The 22,029-nt window shown below is 47.9% G+C and overlaps 1 protein-coding gene across 2 annotated transcripts in view; it reads right to left on the bottom strand.

The window, feature by feature from the left end:
* ERG (ETS transcription factor ERG) overlaps nt 1–22,029 on the bottom strand; it is a 315,726-nt gene that overhangs the window by 212,527 nt on the left and 81,170 nt on the right. For both annotated transcript variants that reach the window (XM_043875442.1, XM_043875441.1), the window contains exon 3: nt 9,744–9,831. In XM_043875442.1, the coding sequence (XP_043731377.1) occupies nt 9,744–9,782 (39 nt within the window). In that variant the 5' untranslated portion in view covers nt 9,783–9,831. The remainder of the gene's footprint in view (nt 1–9,743; nt 9,832–22,029) is intronic.

Genomic DNA, 22,029 nt, shown 5'->3' with positions numbered 1-22,029 from the left:
GCAGGAGACCAAGTCCAGCCCTGCTCCAGCAAACCTCACCCAGAACACCTGCAGTAAGACTTTGGATGTTAAAGTCTCTACAGTTTTGCCATATCAAATATCTTGATATTTTTAAACAGTGTTACCTTCTGGTTACACAAATCATCTCCATTCATTGTGGGAATATTCACAGATTTGCTCTTCTGTGTTTCATTAAGTGCCACCGTCCCAGAGAAAAATGAAAGCGCAGAACAATGACCTTGCAGCATAAATAGCCAGGGTCTCCCGGCTTGTCGAGGGATGTGCTAAATGACCCCATCGGCACATGATCAAAGCTGATTTACTGAGGAAAAAACAGGCAGCGTGTCGAAGGCTTGCATCATCTTCCCAGGACACAGATTCAGGGAGGAAAGCTCTAGGCCTCTGTTGAGTATGTCATCAAATAGATAAGCAGTCTACCCTCCTGGGAAGCAAAGTCACTACGAATCAGATTTGCAAAGAAGTGCAAAAGGCTCACGGTTCAGGGGGTCCTCCATGGGTCAGGCAGGAGCTGAGTAGGGCACTCCCACCCAGGAGCCCGTGTCTCTTCTCCAGGGTGACGGGACAAGTCACAGAAGGCATCCAGTCGCTCACTCAGATACAGAGCCGGGCACTTCTTGCATCTGCTTCGTGTTACTTTAAAAGCATCCTGCTCATCGGCTGGGTTCTCAGGCCTCCCAGTGACCTTGTGCTCAATGCTGGCTACTTCTTAAATCTCTTTCAGACCCTTCCTTCTATGAAATGCAAACAGGGTTTAAGTTTAGCATCTTTTATGGTCAGAAATATTTAGCATTGCTTCCAGAGAGGCAGCCATGGAGTCATCTGGGAAAGAAGGGAGTCCAGCAGTGGACTTCCTGGCAACTACTGACCCTGTTATCTTTACAGTTATTTCCAGAATATTCCCTCTTCTTCATTCTCCCCTCCTACTATCACTCTGTAAGCGTATGCTAATATATTTATAATATTACACATTAATAATATAATAATATTCAACTGCTTTAGTTTTTAATAAAAATATAGTGTGGTATTATTGGCAACAGTTAATATATTAATGTATAACACATTAATAACATATTAATTATATATGTGTGTGCTCAGTCACTCAATTGTGTCCAACTCTTTCCAACCCCGTGGACTGTAGCCCACCAGGTTCCTCTGTCCACGGAATTTCCCAGGCAAGAATACTGGAGTGGGTTGCCATTTCTTTCTCCAGTGGATCTTCCCAACCCAGAGATCGAACCCATGTCTTTTGTATCTTCTGCATTATAGGCAGATTCTTTATCACTGTGCCACTTGGGTAATAAAGTGTTAATAATATATTATCAAGCTTATCAGTAACATGTATAAACAATATATTATAAAATTACTATAAAATTCAACAATATGTAATATACTGCATCATATATCAATAATACATTATATAATTAAGGATATTAATGATATTACAATATATTGATAATAATGTGTGATGTTATGAAAGTGAAAGTCGCTCAGTCGTGTCCGAGTCTTTGCCACCCCGTGGACTATACAGTCCATGGAATTCTCCAGGCCAGAATACTGGAGTGGGTAGCCTTTCCCTTCTCCAGGGGATCTTCGCAACCCAGGGATGGAACCCAGGTCTCCCGCATTGCAGGTAGATTCTTTACCAGCTGAGTCACCAAGGAAGCCTTAATAAGTGTTTAATGGGAGCCAAGCAGTGTTCTGTGTGCTTGAAAAGCATTAACATTAACTAATGCAATCCTCATGATCCTATGAGGTAGGTACACTATCTGTCCCCAAGTTACAGCTGTGGCAACTGGTAAGAAGTGGCTGTCTGTTGTTCAGTCGTCAGTCATGTCCAACTCTTTGCAACCCCATTTACTGCAGCACGCCAGGCTTCCCTGTCCTTCACCATCTCCTGGAGCTTCCTCAAACTCACATCCATCAAGTCGGTGATGCCATCCAACCATCTCACCCTCTGCTGTCCCCTTCTCCTCCTGCCTTCAGTCTTTCCCAGCATCAGGCTCTTTTCCAATGAGTCAGCTCTTCCCATCAGGTGGCCAAAGTATTGGAGTTTCAGCTTCAGCATCAGTCCTTCCAATGAACACCCAGGACTCATCTCCTTTAGGATGGACTGGTTGGATCTCTTAGCAGTCCAAGGGGCTCTCAAGAGTCTTCTCCAACACCACAGTTCTAAAGCATCAATTCTTTGGTGCTCAGCCTTCTTTATGACAAATAATAATGCCAGGCTTCAAACCTAGACCATCTGGCCCCAACCTACTTCTAAAAAATGGGCCAAAAAATATACAAACGTTAAAGGGGAAAGGAACAGGAAGGGGAAAAAAATCATAATTAGAAACAAATCCTGAGAAAGTCGACTTTTCAGTCCTTCTCCACATGTGGAAGCAACCAGGGAGCAGAGCAGAGGAACTGCTGACCCTGTGGTCCGCTGTCTGCCTGATCCTCATACGAAACCTCGGGAGCAGGAGCTGGAGGTTCACTGGCCGTGGACCCCAGGCCTGAGCCCAGCACGCTCCTCTGGGCCGCAGAGCAGCAACAGGCTCCAGGCGTTTGTAGAGGAGGCCGCTCGTGGACCTAGGAGCCATCGGGGCGGTGGGGCACAGTCTGAAGCCCCCGACGCTCCCCCTGGTCCAGCACGGTTGGACCCCCCAGAAGACTGCCAGGCTGTCTGTCCCCGGGCAGAAGCCACGCTGGCCCAGCACGGGGCTTGTCTCAGGACCAGCTGGGATGGGCGAGGTGGGGATGGGGAGGTCCAGCCTCCGCCCTGCGCCGTGTCCCAGAACGTGTGTTTGGGGAACACGTGTCCTCTGCCCCGGACTGCAGATGCTATGCCTTTATGGTCTCTTATTCCCACACCCGGGCTTCCCCGGTGGCTCAGATGGTAAAGAATCCGCCTGCCATGCAGGAGACCCGGGTGCAAGCCCTGGGTCGGGAAGATCCCCTGGAGAAGGGCGTGGCAACCCGCTCCAGTATCCTTGCCTGGAGAATCCTGGTGGGCTACAGTCACAGGGTCACAAAGAGTCAGACAGGACTGAGCGACCAATACCTACACCCCCAACCCGTTTCAAGTACACGGAAGGCTTTGATAAAAAATGTTTGAATGAATGAACGAGTGAATCAGAGAGGGCTTCCTTGTTGCAAAAGGATTCAATGAAGTCACTCAAAGAGCTAAAGGCGGGTGGGCTCTCTCAACTTGGGAAATGACCAACGGATTGAACAGACACGTGGCTACCGGGGGCAGTGGGGGGGTGCGGCTGAAGGAGGGGTGCATTGGGAGTCTGGGGTTAGCAGATGCAAACTGTTACACAGAGAATGGGTAAACTGCAAAGTCCCACTGTATAGCACAGAGAACTCTATTCAAGGACCAGTGATAAACCATACTGGAAAAGAAGCGAGAAAAGAATGTGTATGTCTGTATAACTGAATCACGCTGCCCTACAGCAGAGATTAACGTAATCCTGCAAATCAACTATCATCTAATTTAAAAACAAAAGGGCAGAGCAAAGAACCCAGAGAGCCCAACGCTCAGGTCCAGGGCAGGCACAGCCCGTCACCACAGTCCCCTGCCCAGACGTCACGTAACCAGAGCAGGCTCACACCCTCCTCAGCAGCTAGACCAGCGAGGGACCAAGCAGTCTCTCTCTGCCACGGTGAGCATCAAGGGTTGACAATTAGAAAGCGTCTTCCCGAACGTGATGCCATCCTGAGCCACCCACCTCCATCTTCCCGTCCTCCTCTTTCAGCATTGTCCCTTCTTTACTGTAAATATCACTCTTAACACGAACAGGACATGTGACACTGTGCAAGTTAAGAAACAAGGAGCAAGTGTTCCCACCTGAACCACGACCTCAGAACCCCCCCTCCCGACCCCAGTCCCTCCCCCAAGCCTTCCCCTCCCTGATAAGGCATTTTTTTCTGTCCTGAATTATTATATGCATATTGCGCCTTTGTTCTTCTTTTTGCCACATATGTGTGTCTCTGAACAACATATGTTTTATAGTTTTTCCTCTTTTTGATCTTTATATACGGACTCATACTCTATTTATTCTGCTGTGACTTTTTTTTCCACCCAATTTTGACAATCACACACACGGGTACACAGACACAGGTTAGATGCTTGTAGTTTATTCTTCACTGCTGTGTAGTATTCCACTGGGTGGGGGGCAGACCACAATTTATTTATCCTTTCTCCTGGTGGGCATTTGGGTGGTTCTAGGTTTTTGCTTATGCGTGTTTCCTGGCACTTCTGTGCGATAAGGCATATACTAGGGCGGACCTGCTGGAGCATGATTAGCTTAAGTAGGCAATGCCAAACTAGTAATAATAAAGTACAGCTGGTATTATACCAGCTTGCCACCAGTGTGGACGGAAAGCCTTTCTGTACTACTTCCAAACCTCCATGCCAGTGACTGACATTATATGTATACCATTACTATCATATCCCTTATCTCTCAACCACCTCTCAGAGTAACTGGCCAACTAGTTACTGGCCGACACGCCCCATACATGCACTCATTCCCCTGGATGTCGTCATGATAAGTTTCAGATCCATACATATCCATGAAAAGCACATGATGTTGTTTGGGAAGTGTGCATGCCTTCCTCTATGTAAATAATACTGTGCCACTGAGCACATCCTGTTTTAGATTTTTTTTTTTCCCTCAGTATGTTCTAAGAGGTATCCATGTGGCTCTGTATAAATCAGACATGATGACACTGTGTCTTCTTCAACATGGATACGGCACCCTCATTTTACGGACCACAAGAGCTCCTGGTGGGGTCTAGGTGCATTACCTGTAATAACTGATCATGAAAGCCTCACACTAATCCCCAAAGTAGGCGCTTCTGCTTCAGAAAAGCGGAAACCAAGGCACAGAGAGATTAAAGAAGTTGTACACATCACCGAGTTACCAATGATACAGCGGGAACTGAATCGGGTCCTAGGATGCCAGGACCCGTGTCATGAACTTTGCCAAGAACATGCGGCTCAGGAAGTTCCAGGAACCAGCGTCACTAGGTCACACCGCCTGTGAGCCACAGGGTGGAACTAAAATTCAGACCCTCCCCCTCTCAGCCCCAGCCTCCTTTGACCAGTTCAAAAGTGTACAGTATTCCAAGTGGGCAGCTGGTCAACAGCAAAGGGAACGATTACGAAAGGTACCAATCAGACGTCTCTTAAAAGTCATAAACTTCACTACTCTGCCCATCCTTTTCATCCAATGTTAGTAAATGAAAATATTAAAACAGAGCTCTTAGGAGGAAATGCAATGACATAAATGGAGAACTCCTTTATCAGGATGAGAATTCATCACCAGAATCTTTGCCAAATCCTAATAAAATGGATTTTCTGGTCTTTTTTTCCCTTCTCAGGATATAACAAAAAACATACTCCACATTGGACTCTGTGGTCTGTGCTTAGTCATGCTGGCCAAGCACCTTTGTAAAAATGTTGCCTACAGCCTGAAATATACAGCCCATTCTCAAGCCTCTGACCTTTAAAGGTGCAGCACTTTTTCATTCTTGGAGATAAAAAAGTTGCAGAGCAGAAAGTAACAAATTGTCTTATTGGAGGTTTATAGAAGCATTGTGACAAGACCTACACAGACAGCTGCAAGAAGAAAGGATTCCTGCACCAAGAAGTTTACAACAATGAGCCTCACCCCCCTTCTTTTTTTCTTTTTTTTTTAGGAAAAAAGAGGCCTGAATTCTTTGGGACACTAGTCCACAATCTTCTCAGTCTGCTGGCTTTCTGAATTCAGTTCAGTTCAGTCGCTCAGTTGTGTCAGACCATGAACCCCATGAACCACGGCACACCAGGCCTCCCTGTCCATCACCAACTCCTGGAGTTTACTCAAACCCATGTCCATCGAGTCGGTGATGCCATCCAACTATCTCATCCTCTGTCATCCCCCTCTCCTCCTGCCCTCAATCTTTCCCACCATCAGGGTCTTTTCTAATGAGTCAACTCTTCCCATCAGGTGGTCAAAGGATTGGAGTTCCAGCTTCAGCATCAGTCCTTCCAATGAACACCCAGGACTGATCTCCTTTAGGATGAACTGGTTGAATCTCCTTGCAGTCCAAGGGACTCTCAAGAGTCTTCTCCAACACCACAGTTCAAAAGCATCAATTCTTAGGCGCTCAGCTTTCTTTATAGTCCAACTCTCACATCCATACCTGACCACTGAAAAATCATAGCCTTGACTAGACGGACCTTTGTTGGCAAAGTAATGTCTCTGCTTTTTAATACGCTATCTAGGTTGGTCATAACTTTCCTTCCAAGGAGTAAGCATCTTTTAATTTCTGAATTAAAGCACTAATACTTGCTCCAACAACTCACAACTTCTCTCTGAATGTATTAGCCTGTCATCCAGCAAGCAGTACAAGTTTGGCTGCGGTAACAGGGATGAGTCTGGATCCATCTTCGGTGGTAAAAGGTGCTACCCGTTGGCAGAGCAACAGAACGATCACATGACCTAACCAGCTAAGTGCGTACTGTTGTGACACCGTAATTTTTATCACAAGAAAGTGCTTGAGCGTTCCCTGGTGGTCCAGTGGTTAAGAATCGACCTGCCAATGCAGGGGACACAGGCTCTATCCCTAGTCCGCAAAGATCCCACATGCTGAAAGACAATTAAGCACAAGTCCATGTGTCACAACTGCTGAGTCAGAGCTCTAGAGCCTGTGCTCTGCAACAAAAAAAAACCACAGTGAGGAGAGGCCCCCGCGCTGCAGTGAAGACTGTGCACCTAGAGAAAGCCTGCTCGCAGCAACAAAGACCCAGCGCAGACTTAAATAAATAAATAAAACATGCTTGGCTGCTGCTGCTGCTAAGTCACTTCAGTCATGTCCGATTCTGTGCGACCCCATCAACGGCAGCCCACCAGGCTCCTCCATCCCTGGGATTCTCCAGGCAAGAACACTGGAGTGGGTTGCCATTTCCTCCAAAAAGTGCTTGGAAGGGCCAGCAAAGAAAGACAAATAAAACGTGCTTAATAACTTACTATTCTCATCAATGAAGAATAGGCTAAAAATACATTTAAAGTTCAGTTCACTTTCCTTGTAAACCAACTGCCACAACCGTCCCATTATGTAAGTCAAGACTAACATTTCATAGTTATTTACCATCCCTCCTTTGTAAAATCATTTCCAGTTCTTTCAGTATACGAAAGGATAAGAGTAATTTGCTCTGGCAGGCAAGAACTATAGGAAGCTATGTGGGATACATTTCCTAAATACAAAAGGATCATTTCTCTCCTCCAGATCAGCCTATGCAGGGGTACGAAGGACACATAAAGTCTTTATGGCTGTCTCCCTGCACAACTGCCACGTGAAGTCAATTCTGCAGAGAATTCAAGTACTTTTCAGATGAGAAAAACATTTCTGGAGCAGTGAGCCAAAAGCAAACTCTTCCACTCTCTGCATTAACATATCAAGTGACCCTTGTCATGTGTCATTTATAAGAACTTCCTCTCCGAGAAATAAGAGCTGTGTCCCTCAGTCCAGAACCAGAAACATCTCAGCACAGAAAACTTTACTGAGTAAACTCCCCAAATTGGGTATTTTAGGGAACAGTAGAAAGCAGTCTTATTTTCCTGACTGTTGTCAAGGACACCAATTCCATATACGGGAAAAAAACGAAGTCCAGGAATAATTATTAAAGTTTCAGTAGGTGGAATTTGATAGATTTACAAAAGAAGCAAATGGCTTTAATAGAATTCTCTCTACCTCAGAGCCAACACCGGCTATTACTATCTGCCGCTCTAAATTGCCAGTTCATCTTCAAAGACACAGAAGCAATTTGAGTTGAAATTTGTTTTTAAGAAACTCTCAAGGTTACCATTTCTCAGAATTATCCTTCACTTACATTTACATTAACCAATATGAGGATAATAAGATAAATCAGAGCTGAAAACACAGGTCATTTCTGAGACCAAATACAGAACGTTTCTCCTGAACACATTTACAGGGATCATGTTTCTCAGAGTTGTCTGTTTGGACTGGATAAATTAACTTTAAAAATCTGCAATAATTTCTTGCTCATCTCTTCTTTTCCTTCTGGTTGGTTACGAATAAAACACCAGTCAAAATGAATTTCAGTTGTTGCTGCTCATACTCTGAGCTTCAGGAGATATTTCTTGTATCACCTTCCTTCTCTGAGAGCTTCTCTTTGCAACCTGTGGCTTCATGATTAACAGAGGCTACAAGAAATCCCCTCCCCGATCTGTAGGTAGCATGAACACACTCACCAAACACATTCCAGATATTTCTGAAGAAACCTTATCACAGCCACAAGAGTTTTCCCACTTGTGTTTCTGCAGACATAGCGGCCATGCCCCAATAAACCATCACACAGAAATCAAACGATATAGTCTGCCAGAAGGGCCCGTCCTCTCAGTCCCTGGGTGAAATCTAGCATCCTCCACACCCTTCGGACTCCCCGTATTTCTCACTCTTGAAAGAACACCCACAAAGCCATTAAAAAAAAACACACTTAAAACTCATTACTTCTAATTCCACTTTCAAAGAAATCAAATGTGTGTGAATATGAGTTGCACATGGTACACAACACTTTTCCAAATATACTGCTTTTAAAATGCACGTGTATATGTAAATGTGTGTGTGTACATGCCACTTCGGAGGGTGTTTTATGTTTTAGCAACCCCACCCCAAAATGGTAAAATTGTTCAATACCATAAACTTTCTCCTTTATAAGCCACTTTCAATTTTCAATAAATGTTTCAAGTAAAGAGTAAAAATTAGTATTAAAAAAAAAAACACAAAAAACCTGACCAGGCCACTTGGGGAAATGAATTTATATAGGGAAAGTCAAGAACTGGCAAGGCAGTGAGCGAGCTGGGCCAACGCAGACAGCTGAACCAACCAGCGCAGGTGCAGACAGCCTATCTGGCTGATGTAGCTCAAGCCCCAGCATTCTCTGTAACTTTTATTTGGGTCAAGTATATGAAAACCATCACTTCATTTCCTCCCGGTGGCTGCAAGCACGTGGACGCAGAGCCCTGAAAGGAACGGGCCGGCTTCCTCGCAGGGACTTGCCTTGGCTCGAGTCTCAGCCCCCCAGTTCTCTCACCTCCAGAGCCCTCGGAAGAGCTGTCAGTGGGCAGAGGAGGGGGGCAGGCGTGAGTGACGAGCTGCTGAAGTGTCGGGGCGCCCCGATAACACAGAGGCTGAGCGCTGGAAACCCAGGCCCCCCCCGCCCCTCCTGTCTCTCCCTAGGTAACCCCAGGAAGCGTCAAGGAGATGGAATTAGAAGTCAGAGAATTTTGGATGTGGTTTTCGATGTTAACTCAGAGGTCAGCTCTCCTTCCCCGCAAAGAACCAGATAGTAAATACTGTCAGCTTTGCAGCCCATATGGTCTCCGAGTTGGAAGGACTCAACTCTGCCATGACAGCGTGGAAGCAGCCCCCGACAGCATGGAAATGAGCGTGGCTAGAGCCCAGGAGAACACTCCTTCTGCACAATGAGACCTAAATTTCCTGTCATTTACATGCACTGTGAAATATTCTTTTGATTTTTTTTTTCAACCATTTAAAAATGTGAAAGGCATTTTCTTCGCTCCCGAGCTGTGGAAAAACAGACAGTGGACTGGGTTTGGCTCACAGCTGTGGACGGCGGACCCTGGCACTCACTGAGAGGTGGGCAGAGGTCTGTGAAAATCCAGTCAAGGAGGAAGTCAGGGCAGTTTCGTGGCCAGGATGGAACCTACCTTGATATGAGCTGCTGGGTCTGGGACAGTCTGAATCATGACCTTCAGGAGGCCAGTGCGGCTACCATTCACTCAGCATCCGAGGCAGCTAGGAGACACAAAGGGCAGACACAGACAGCAGTAAGCGACCACGTATAGGTGTTCCGTTTTCCATCAGGACTGAACACAGCACACACACAACAGTGAAGAAATCCCGGCTCTGCATTAAACGTTTGGTTTTATTAAAAACAAAACCAGAACAAAAACAACCTTTCTTTTGTATTGGAGTATAGCCAATGAGGAAGGACAGGGAAGCCTGGTGTGCTGCAGTCCACGGGGTCGCAAAGAGTAGGACACGACTAAGCAACTCAACACCACCACCAATAGCTGAGTAACAGGGATTCCCAGGTGGTAAAGACTCTGGAGACGCAGGAGACATAAGTTCGTTCGATCCCTGGGTCAGAAAGGTCCCCTGGAGGAGGAAATGGCTTCCCATTCCAGTATTCATGCCAAGATAATCCCATAGAGGAGCCTGGCGGGCTACAGTCCACGGGGTCGCAAAGAGTCGGACATGACCGGGCGCACACAAAGATGAACAATGTTGTGACAGTTTCAGGTGATCAGTGAAGGTCTCCTCAGATGTTTGCCTTTAGATGTGAACAGTGGATGAAGTGACTGGGAACCCGACTTCTCTTATGTTGGGAATATCACTTAGTTTTAATCCCCATAACCCTAAGACGTCAAGCTCCCCAAAATCCAAGTCAAATTCAGTTGATACACATCATTTTACATGAGCAGCGTCTATGCATGAAGGAAGAAATGAGACCCCCAAAATGGTATTTTCTATTATATTGACAGAATTGGACTCTGACGTTTCTACCCAAACTAATACCATCTACACACCTGTACTTTGGCCACCTAATGCAAAGAGCCAACTCACTGGAAAAGACCCTGATGCTGGGAAAGACTTAAGGCAGGAGGAGGAGGGGGTGACAGAGGATGAGATGGTTGGATGGCATCACTGACTCAACAGGCATGAGTTTAAGCAAATTCCGGGAGATGGTGAAGGACAGGGAAGCCTGGTGTGCTGCAGTCCATGGGGTCACAAAGAGTCAGACGTGCCTGAGCCACTGAACAGAAACACATCTGTAAGCTTCGTAACTGCTCAAGTGCTCAGACATGTCTGACTCTTCGAAACTCTATGGACAGACTGCAGCCCGCCAGGCTCCTCTGTCTGTGGGATTTTCCCAGCAAGAATATTGGAGTGGGGTGTCAGTTCTTCTCCAAAGCTTCATAATTAGGCACCTAATAAAAAGCACAGCTACTGGTCACTGAATGCATAAGCCACCGAGGCTTTAGGGCTCAGGGCTCCAGGGCCATTGCCTCACTGAACCCTAACCACCCCTCTGAGTGTGCACATTCTCATCAACCAGTCAGGAATGTGGACACCCAGTGTGTACATGTGTGCTCAGTCATGTCTGACTCTTTGAGACCTCATGGACTATAGCCCACCAGGCAGCTCTGTCCATGGGATTCTCCAGGCAAGAATACCGGAGTGGGTTTTCATGCTCTCCTCCAGGGGATCCTCCCAACCCAGGGATCAAACCCCTTGTCTCCTGCATCTCCTGCACTGGCAGGCAGATTCTTTACCACTGTGCCACCGGCGAAGCCCGTGGACACCCAGGGAAGTCACTAACTTCTCCAAGATCATGTGGTTAATAAGAAACAGCGCTGGGATTCAGGTCAGACTGGCCTGACACCAGGACCCAATAGGATCTTCGGTTTGACATAATTAACAGGTTTCATCCTGTATTGTGAAGATAATTTAACATACTAAAGATGAATTAAGTTTTAAGATACCAATATTCTAGGGATAAATACTTGACCCAGGATATTCCTTTCTTCAGATTACAAACCAGCGAGTTGCGGTTCTCTTCTGCCCTCCCACACCAGAACCACTCTCCACTCTCCCGCTCCACCCTGCCGGTGCCCCCTAGGATTGACCCCGACAGACGACCTCAGCTGGGCGCCCTTGCCTTCTGGGCCCAATCAAGTCTGACCAATGAGACACCATCTGGAGCTCAGGGGGCGGGAGGAGAGAAGGGCACTGGTACTTCTTCCCGGCAGCCACCCACCACCCACTCGCGGTCCCCTCCATTCCTGGCCACATAGCTGATCCCAAGGGGAACATCTCCCATCCTCCAGACCCTTCCCCAGGGCTCCACGCACCATTTCCCCAATCAGCCTTGGGCTCTCTGTAGGTCTATCAGTTCTTTTCTGGCACTGAAAACAACTTTTTCTAATTTATGTTTTTAGGTGGCATCACTCTTTGATTAACTCTTAATGTTGTGTGTTTTCTTTTTCGTAAATCAGGCCTCTGCCTCTGAGCAGTAGCAAACTTCAGAATGAAAAACAAGCAGCTTGATGACAGGAAGACAGACAGAAAAGCGGACTTCCAACTCTGCTTTCAGACACATCACTCCGGGGGGCTGCTGGGGCCCTCACAGGAGTACATCTGTCATCCAGGCTTTCTGACCCTCTCGAGGTACAAACACACCCACTTTCAACACAGCTTGGCCTCTCGTGGGATGCCTTTATCCTCAGATCTGCATGCTTGGGGGTGCGTGAGTCACTCAGTCATGTCTGGCTCTTTGTGACCCCATGGACTGCAGCCCGCCAGGCTCTTCTGTCCACAGGATTTCCCAAGCAAGAATATTGGGATGGGCTGCCGTTTCCTTCTTCAGGGGATCTTCCAGACCCAGGAATTACACCCGTGTCTCCTGGGTCTCAATGTCTTGGTAGGTGGAGTCTTTACCTCTGAGCCACCGGGGAAGCCCTAATGCTTGGGGGTGGGGTGTGTGGGGTGGAGTCCATCCCCCAGGTGGCTGCAAGTCCCAAGAACAGGGGGAGCTTGGTTGTCCAAGAAGATGACCAACTTGGAACCTCAGACATTATTTTTTCCTAAAGTCAAATTTCTTGATCCTGGGAAATATGCAATTCCCCCTTCAAGTCAAAAGTAAGTCCTCTGGGGGATAATAGTTGCTAAACATGCAAAAGCAATGAAGCACTGTCCTGAAATTGACTAGGGGAGCAGTTGAAGGTAACCCAGGTTCTTGGCAAACTAGGGGCAGGGCAGAGGACAGGGGCCTGGACAGAGGTCTCTCGGAACTGGCTCCCCTGGTGCAGGGGGGATTCCTTCAACTCCCCCAGGATGGCCTCCTCAGGGCTTCCAGACAATAGGAAGCCCCGACCCACCCAACCGCTGCAGGACCCCATGCTCAGAAGCAAGGGTTCTTTTTGTAGGCTTCAGCATCTCCCCTAGGGAGCTCACCCCACACCACCCCTGTCCCCTGCACACACATACCACAAGCCTGTCCCCTACCCTCAAAGCCCAGGAGACTTAGCAACCACCTCTGATCCTGAAACGCTGCAGGAGGCAGCTCTGGGGGGGCCCTGCGCACAGATCTCTCTTCCCGCCTGTGGGAACCGGGTCCCTGGGCCCCAGGGCGGCACAGCAACGTGGCGGGGGCCCAAGGCGGGTACACGGCTGACACGAGGCCCATGTGCCAGGCCCACAAAGGAGCCACCCTGGACACTCCAGCGTGGTCATTTCTCAGATGACCGCAGCCCCTGGCAACATCGAGAGAGGAGAACGGTCCAGCCTGGTATAGGATTACGGGAAACCGCAAGTGGGTTGTTGTTTGAGGCTGCCTAGCATGGGACTGGCTTTACGGCCCACGGAGACAATAAAAGTACCCCGTGTGTGCTGCAGGTACAGAGAAGGTGGAGACTAGCTGGCTCCCATTTTCCTGTCGTGCTACGGTGGGTTAAAAGAGGGCGTCAGTTCTCCGCGCCTCTCTGGGTCCGTGCCTTCCGCCCGTGACAGCGGTTCCTCTCGCTTACTAGGGTCTGCTTCCCCAAGCCTGGTTCTTGGGCAGCCCCTGGGCCTTGCTTTCATCCAACAGAACACAGCAGAAGGACAGCCCAGGTCTCAAGAGAAACCAAGCATTTCCACTTGTAACTCTCTAGCCCCATGGAAACCTGCCCAGGCTAGTGTTTTGCAGACTAGAGGCACGTGGAGAAAGCCCAATCATCCAGTGTCTCCAGCCAAGACCACTGATCATCCATCGGAGAGACCATCAAACCCGGGGCACGTGAGGGAAACTACAAAACCAAAACTGTTCAGGAAGGTTAACATGAATGGCAGACCCACAGGCTCACGAGAGGAAAAAATGCTACTTGTTTTAAACCCCTGAGACTGGAGATACATTGTTGCATGGCATTTCTGTGGCAATTACCAACTTACACAATATGCTTTTAATAACCGGGTTACCTAGATGCCCCCGAAGACTTTCCCAACTAAAGAGATAAAAGGTGCCTCCAATAGGAATTTCAAAAGAAACTGGCTTCATCTCAACCCACAAATAAATCATTTCCATTCATCTAAGAGTGAAAGTGTTAGTCACTCAGCCATGTCTGACTCTTTATGACCCCATGGACTATAGCCCGCCAGGCTCTTCTATCCAGGGAATTCTCCAGGCAAGAAGACTAGAGTGGGTTGCCAGTCCCTTCTCCAGGGGATCGTCCCAACCCAGGGATCAAGTCCAGGTCTCCTGCATTGCAGGCAGATTCTTTACAGTCTGTCTGAGCTACCAGACATGATCTCAAACTCTGACCCGCCCTCAAAACAAGCTGGGAAACTGAGGAGGAACCGAGAAGCTTCAACCAGAAGACTCTGGGATTCTCAGAGCCCTTCCCTCTGAGCTGAATTCTCACTTCCCACGATGGGACCCTGCCAGCCTCCTGGGGTTTCTAACTACAGTGAAACAGGATCAACATTCTGGATATCCAAGACCACAGACACATCACACAAGTCACAAAGGCCATTTGATCTGTAACCCAGCAAGACATAAACTTAATAAGGACTGTTTATGTCTCATGTCTTTAACGGGGAGGTTTGGGGTACTTTCAAGGCATAAGGATGAAGCTGTGGGGAAGGGGATATATAGATTCCAGATGCAATACAGCCACGCCCTTCCAGGGATGGAGAAGGGGAAACAATTGATACAGATACCCAGAGTTCAGTCCTGAGAGCGGGCAGCCAGGGGCGCTGCCTGATGAGGGACATGGAGAGTATCCAGAGGAGGGAGAACCATGGAGGCGCCACCACAAAGCCTTGAAGAGCAAGAGGGATGCGGACCGGCAGAAAGGCAGGGAGGCGGGGGACCAACGCTCCTCCCATCCCCCCACCTTAGGGAGCCAGGGTATATGATCCTAACCACCACCACCACCATGAGGACCATCATCAACTCGAGGAACTAATGAACCAGTGAAGGTCAATGAGCGCCAAAGAACTGACGCTTCTGAACTATGGTGCTGGAGAAGACCCTTGAGAGTCCCTTGGACTGCAAGGAAATCCAACCAGTCCATCCTAAAGGAGATGAGTCCTGGGTGTTCATTGGAAGGACTGATGGAGCTGAAGTGCCAATATTTCGGCCACCTGATGTGAAGAGCTGACTCACAGGAAAAGACTCTTTTGCTGGAAAAGACGGGAGGCAGGAGGAGAAGTGGGCAGCAGAGGATGAGATGGTTGGATAACATCACCAACTCAATGGACACAAATTTGAGCAAACTCGGGGAGACAGTGGAGGACAAAGAAGCCTGGTGTGCTGAAGTCCATGGGGTCACAGAGTCAGACACAACTTAGCACAACAACTTAGACACAACACAACTTAGACACAACTTAGCAACTAAACAACAATGTGAATGGTGGTGTCATCCTCCAAACCAGATCAGCTAAGAAGCGACACCTCCAAACCCCAGAAGGGTGACCGCTCTCCTTCCCCACTGTCTCTTCCTTCCACAGACACCCTCAACTGTCTTTACAGTCATCTGGTGTCTGTTCTTCCTGCCATTTGAGATGGTATCACGGATTTTTTTAAAAGCTCTTCTAACTCACTTTTGTGTTTCCAATGAGCAATTCTCAAATATCTAGTCGTTGATGAATGACGTGATGCTTTTATATCCCTGTAGGAGCCTTTTATTTTCTCTTTTACTTGCCCTTGAACCCTTGCAAAACTTGAATCTGTGTTATCTAAAAACCCTTTCTCCACTACATACTTCTTGCAATAAATTCTTTGGGTAATGTATATGTTTATGACTTTGGATTTCACGACCCAATGTTCTTTTATTATTGGGTATCTTGAAAACTGAAACGATCCCTTCTTCATTCCTGTTTTGAAAACGCCAATGCTTACTGCACAAAAAAAATATTTGATTTGGGTTGCTTTAGATAAAACTGCATCAGGTGCGGACTGGCACACAAGGCCAAAAGGAAAATGAGGATTGTGTAATTAGGGAGGCAAGGCTGTCAAATAGTTAAGAGAAGACCTGGATATCTGCAGGGCTGGGACCAGAATAGAAAAAGGACACTTCCTCCCTGTTTCCCTTCCCAACCCGGCTCTGACCCATTTGCAAGGCCCCCACACAATCATGGGGACATTCCAATCTACGCGGCCATGATCTCTGTCCGTCAGGCCTAGAGAGGCACACACAGGAATTGCCAAGGGAGTGGATCTCAAGGAAGGAGCCTGTGTTGGCCCCAAAGATAATCAGGAAAGTTTGGGCAGGAGCTCTGGGCTCCCAGGCACTGCAAGTGCGGTGTGCACTGGGGGATGGGCAAGAGAAGGTCCTAGAAGGCATAAGGGCAGGGCTCCTGCAGATGGTAGTGCATCTGAGAAGAGGTACAGGGTCAGATGCAGGATGGAAGCCATGTTCGATTTTCTGCCTCAGTTCAGTTCAGTTCAGTCACTCAGTCATGTCCGACTCTTTGCAACTCCATGAACCCCAGCACGCCAGGCCTCCCTGTCCATCACCAACTCCCGGAGTCCACCCAAACTCATGTCCATCGAGTCGGTGATGCCATCCATCCATCTCATCCTCTGTCATCCACTTCTCCTCCTGCCCTCAATCTTTCCCACCATCAGGGTCTTTTCCAGTGAGTCAGTTCTTCGCATCAGGTTGCTGAAGTACTGGAGTTTCAGCTTCAGTGTCAGTCCTTCCAATTAACACCCAGGACTGATCTCCTTTAGGATGGACTGGTTGGATCTCCTTGCAGTCCAAGGGACTCTCAAGAGTCTTCTCCAACACCACAGTTCAAAAGCATCAATTCTTCAGTGCTCAGTTTTCTTTATAGCCCAACTCTCACGTCCATACCTGACCACTGGAAAAACCATAGCCTTGACTAGACGGACCTTTGTTGACAAAGTAATGTCTCTGCTTTTTAGTATGCTGTCTAGGTTGGTCATAACTTTTCTTCCAAGGAGCAAGCATCTTTTAATTTCATGGCTGCAATCACCATCCACAGTGATTTTGGAGCCCCCCAAAGATAGTCTGTCACCATTTTCACTGTTTCCCCATCTATTTGCCGTGAAATGATGGCACCAGATGCCATGATCTTAGTTTTCTGAAAAGGTCGCCCTATCTTCTACTACCTTTATTTACACAACTGTAAAATGAAAACACCCTTATTCTTTGTACCAGCTCCTGGCAGAGAGCTCTTAAATTTCCTGAGTGTTAAGGGTGATGGAGGGGAGGGGTGGCTTCAGGTGGCTCAGTGGGTAACGAATCCACCTGCAAAGCAGGAGATGCAGGAGACGTGGGTTCGATGACTGACTCAGGACGATCCCCTGGAGGAGGCATGGCAACCCACTCCAGTGTTCTTGCCTGGAGAATCCCATGGACAGAGGAGCCTGGCGGGTCACAGTCCCTGGGGTCGCAGAGTCCGGCAGGACTGAAGCCCTGAGCACATACACGCAGGGGTAACGGGACCACGGTTTTGTCTTTTCTTGGAGGGGTCTGTGGCAGGTCTCAGCGGTGGCACGCAGGATCCAGTATCCCCACCAGGGAACCTCAGCTCCCCATATTGGGAGCAAGGAGCCCCAAACACTGAACCACCAGGAGTCCCAGGACCATGTTTAGTTCTAATGAAGTGACTCGTGATGGACCCCCTGATGGCTTCAGGCCGGTCTCAGAACTTCCCAGCCTTGATGGGAGACCTGGAACGTTCAGCCCCAATCCAACCCTCTCAAGAGAGAGAGGAAGAGCTAGAGACTGAATTCATAACCGATCCTGCCTACATGATGAAAAGTTCATAAAACCCCTAAATGACAGGATGCAGAGAGTTTCCTAGTTGGTGAGCAATCCCCATGTCCCCCAACTTCTTGAGGAGGCCCCTATGCTCGGTACCCTTCTGGACCTCCATCCTACAAACTCCCATCCATCTATTCACCTGTGCCCTTTGTAAAAAACTGTCATAGGAAGTACAGCACTGTCCTGACTTCTGTGGTTCCTTCTATCGAATCACTGAATCCTGCGTCATAAAGCAAAGTCCCCCTGGCTATCCATTTCACATACGTAATGTGTATGTTTCAAGGCTCTTCTCTCAAATCATCCCATCCTCGTCTGCCCCCACTGTGTCCACAATTCTGTTCTCTATGTCTGTGGCTCCTTTGAAAGGGAAAGTGTTAGTCACTCAGTCCTGTCTGACTCTTTGCGACCCCAGGGACTAGAGCCCGCCAGGCTCCTCTGTCCAGAGGATTCTCCAGGCAAGAATACTGGAGTGGGCTGCCATTTCCTGCTCCAGGGGATTGTCCCAACCCAGGGATTGAACCCAGGTCTCCCGCACTGCAGGCAGATCCTTTACCATCTGAGCCACCAGCGAAGCCACCTATGTCTCCTTTGCTGCCCTGCAAACAGCTTCATCAATACCCTTTTCCTAGATCCCATATATATATGCTAATATACAGCATTTGTCTTTCTCTTTCTGACTTACTTCACTCTGTATAACAGGCTCTGGGTTCATCCACCTCATTAGAAGTGAGTTAAATGTGCTCCTCTTTATGGCTGAGTAATGTTCCACTGTGTCTATGTACCACAGCTTCCTTGTCCATTCATTTATTGAGGGACACACAGGTTGCCTCCATGTCCTAGCGACTGTAAATAGTGCTGCAATGAATTTTGGTGTACATGTGACTTTTCCAATTCTGGTTTCCTCAGAGTCTGTGCCCAGGAGTGGGATTTTGACAACCCAGAGGGTGGGATGGGGAGGGAGGTGGGAGAGGGGTTCAAGAGGGAGGGGACATATGTATACCCGTGGCTGATTCACGCTGATGCATGGCAGAAACCAGCACAACACTGTTAAGTAATTATCCTCTAATTTCAAAAAAATTACTGAATCCTGGACAGATGCTGTGGGAACCCCCAGCTGTAGCCCCACTGGACAAAAGGATGGGTAACCTGGGGACCTGATGCTCTTCACTGGTCTCTGCAGTTGGGGGGGGCAGTCTTGTGGGCCCGAGCCTTTAGCCTATGGTGTCTGGTACTAACTCCGGGAAGTCTCAGAATTAAATCAAATTGTAGGATGCTCAGTTGGTATTGGAGAGCTGGAGACATGGCTGATGGAGTTGGAAAAGACACCACCTATTTGATATCAGGAGGAAAAAAGACCCTCAATTACCACCTCCAAATTGATGCTCTGCAATTCACACATGAAAGTAAAAGACACTTGCACCTTGGAAGACAAGCTATGACAACATATTAAAAAGCAGAGACATTACTTTGCCAACAAAGGTCCGTCTAGTCAAAGCTAACATTTTCCCAATAGTCATGTATGGATGCGAGAGTTGGACTATAAAGAAAGCTGAGTGCCGAAGAATTGAAGCTTTTGAACTGTGGTGTTGGAGAAGACTCTTGAGAGTCCCTTGGACTGCAAGGAGATCCAACCAGTCCATCCTAAAGGAGATCAGTCCTGGGTGTTCATTGGAAGGACTGATGTTGAAGCTGAAACTCCAAAACTTTGGCCACCTGATGTGAAGAACCGACTCATTGGAAAAGACCCTGATGGTGGCAAAGATTGAAGGCAGGAGGAGAAGGGGACGACAGAGGATGAGATGGCTGGATGACATCACCAACTCGATAGACATGAGTGTGAGCAAGCTCTGGGAGTTGGTGATGGACAGGGAAGCATGGCCGTCCATGGGGTCATAAAGAATCGGACACAACTGAGCGACTAAATGGAACTGAAGTGAATTCACACAAGTGTGACACAAAGTTTGGCCGGTGTCTATTCAACTGGTTAGTCCCCGAGTAGAAGCACTGTTTGGTGAATCTCCCCTGCATGCTAGCCAAGGCCTTTGGGAGTCTTAGATTGAATCATGCTCCTGAAACCCCTCACAGGGCTAGGCACACAGTAAGCACTTCATAGGGCTTCCCTGGTCGCTCAGACAGTAAAGAATCTACCCGCAATGTGGGAGACTCAGGCTCAACCTCTAGGTCAGGAAGATCCCCTGGAGAAGGGAGAGGCAACCCACTCCAGTCTTCTTGCCTAGAGAATCCCATCGACAGAGGAGCCTAGCAGGCTTCATGGCGTCACAAGAATCAGACTGCTCACTGAGTGACTAACACTCATTTTTCTTTCAAGCACTTGATAAGTGGCCATCAATACTGGAAATACATGGAGTCGCAAAGGAGTCAGACACGATTGAGCGACTGAACTGAACTGAACTGAATACTGGAAAGAAAGCAAGCAGGCCGATACTGTATAAAATCCTGCAACTTTGTGAAAAATACTTCCCAAGAAATAAGCTGCTCACTTTTCATAAGGGTCCTTTGTCCTTAATTTTAAAATGGAATTTTTAATTTTAGGCTAACTAGTCATTAAGTCCAGGCACATTTTAAGTAAAATGACTCTGAGCAAACTCATCATAACGGATCCATTCACTGAAAGAGCCAGTTGTGAGGTTTACTGATTCCAGATGAGTGGACATTAGGTACGTTGGTTTCTTACTATTAATGGCAAAACTTACCCTAAGAACTGCACAGATCTGACTCTCCCCTGGGCAGTGGTCTCCTAAATGGAGCAGGAGGTCAGTGAGACGTCCACCCAGGGCCCACGATTTCAGGAGGCACCCCCTTCTCAGCTCCTGCAGGTGCAGAGTCAGCACCCAAGAGGGAGCATCTCCTTGAAACTGGTGCCTCCCTCGGCTCCCCCTGGCCCCAGCCCTGGCGCCTGCTCTACCCAACGTAAGCAAAGGAGATCAGTGGGAGGTGGAAATACAAGAAACCAAATGTACCTCTACGTTCATCTATAAACAAGAAACTGAACTCCTTCAGTAAGATAAGGCTTTATCTTTCCATCAAATATAAACAACTACTGCAATAGGTTGAACTATTTCTATCACACAACCCTTCATGGTGGTGTTGCTCAGGTGTTCGGTCGCGTCCGACTTTTTGCGACCCCATGGACCGCGGCATACCAGGCCTCCCTGTCCATCACCAACTCCCGGAGTTTACTCAAACTCATGTCCAAGGAGTCAGTGATGCCATCTAACCATGTCAACCTCTGTCGTCCCCTTCTCCTCTGCCTTCAACCTTTCCCAACATCAGGATCTTTTCCAGTGCGTCAGCTCTTTGCATCAGGTGGCCAAAGAACTGGAATATCAGCTTCAGCATCAGTCCTTCAATGCATTCAGGACTGATTTCCTTTAGGATGGACAGGTTTGACCTCCTTGCAGTCCAAGGGACTCTCAAGAGTCTTCTCCAGCATCTTCTCTAGCACCACAGTTCGAAAGCATCAATTCTTCAGTGCCCAAACCCCCAGTATCTGAGAACGTGACCTTGTTAGGAGACAGAGTCTTTCTGCAGGTAATGAAGCTAAAGTGGGGTCATTAGGGTAGGCCCTAACCCAACATGACTGGTGTCCTTAGTTTAAAAAATAAATAAATAAGAAAATTTCGAAACAGATTTGCATAAAGAGAAGACAGCGTGAAGACATAGGGAGACGATGACCATCTATAAGCCACAGAGATGGACAGACAGGAGGAACCAGCCCTGTCCTCACCCTGAACTCCGGAGTTGGGAGAGAACAAATGTCCGCTGTCTAAGCCTCCCTAGTCCGTGGTACTTTGTCCCAGCATCCCTGCAAATGGACCCATCTTTATTTCCCATCGTTTAACTGATGAGGAGTACAGACCCTGATGGGGGTGTGGCCTCAGGAACCATGTCCAATTAACTGCACAATTTCTTCCTGGACACAAACTCTGCTCAAAGCCCGCCTAGGCACCATGCCCTGTTGAACCATCTACTCATCACTCCCGCCTTAACGTCAGGAGAGGAGAGGCTCTTTTAAGTTCGAGGCATAAGTCAGTGTTACACCAGCCCCACCATAATCTCTTCGACCGCTGGAATGCTTTTTTTTGAGAAAAGCCTGACAGACCTGAAGAAATAAGGGGCGTGTTTTGTAGATAAA

Source organism: Cervus elaphus, chromosome 19, assembly GCF_910594005.1.
Source record: "Cervus elaphus chromosome 19, mCerEla1.1, whole genome shotgun sequence".
NCBI classification, from domain to species: Eukaryota; Metazoa; Chordata; class Mammalia; order Artiodactyla; family Cervidae; genus Cervus; species Cervus elaphus.
The sequence above is the reverse complement of the archived record's forward strand: the minus strand, read 5'-3'. Positions and strand labels throughout refer to the sequence as shown.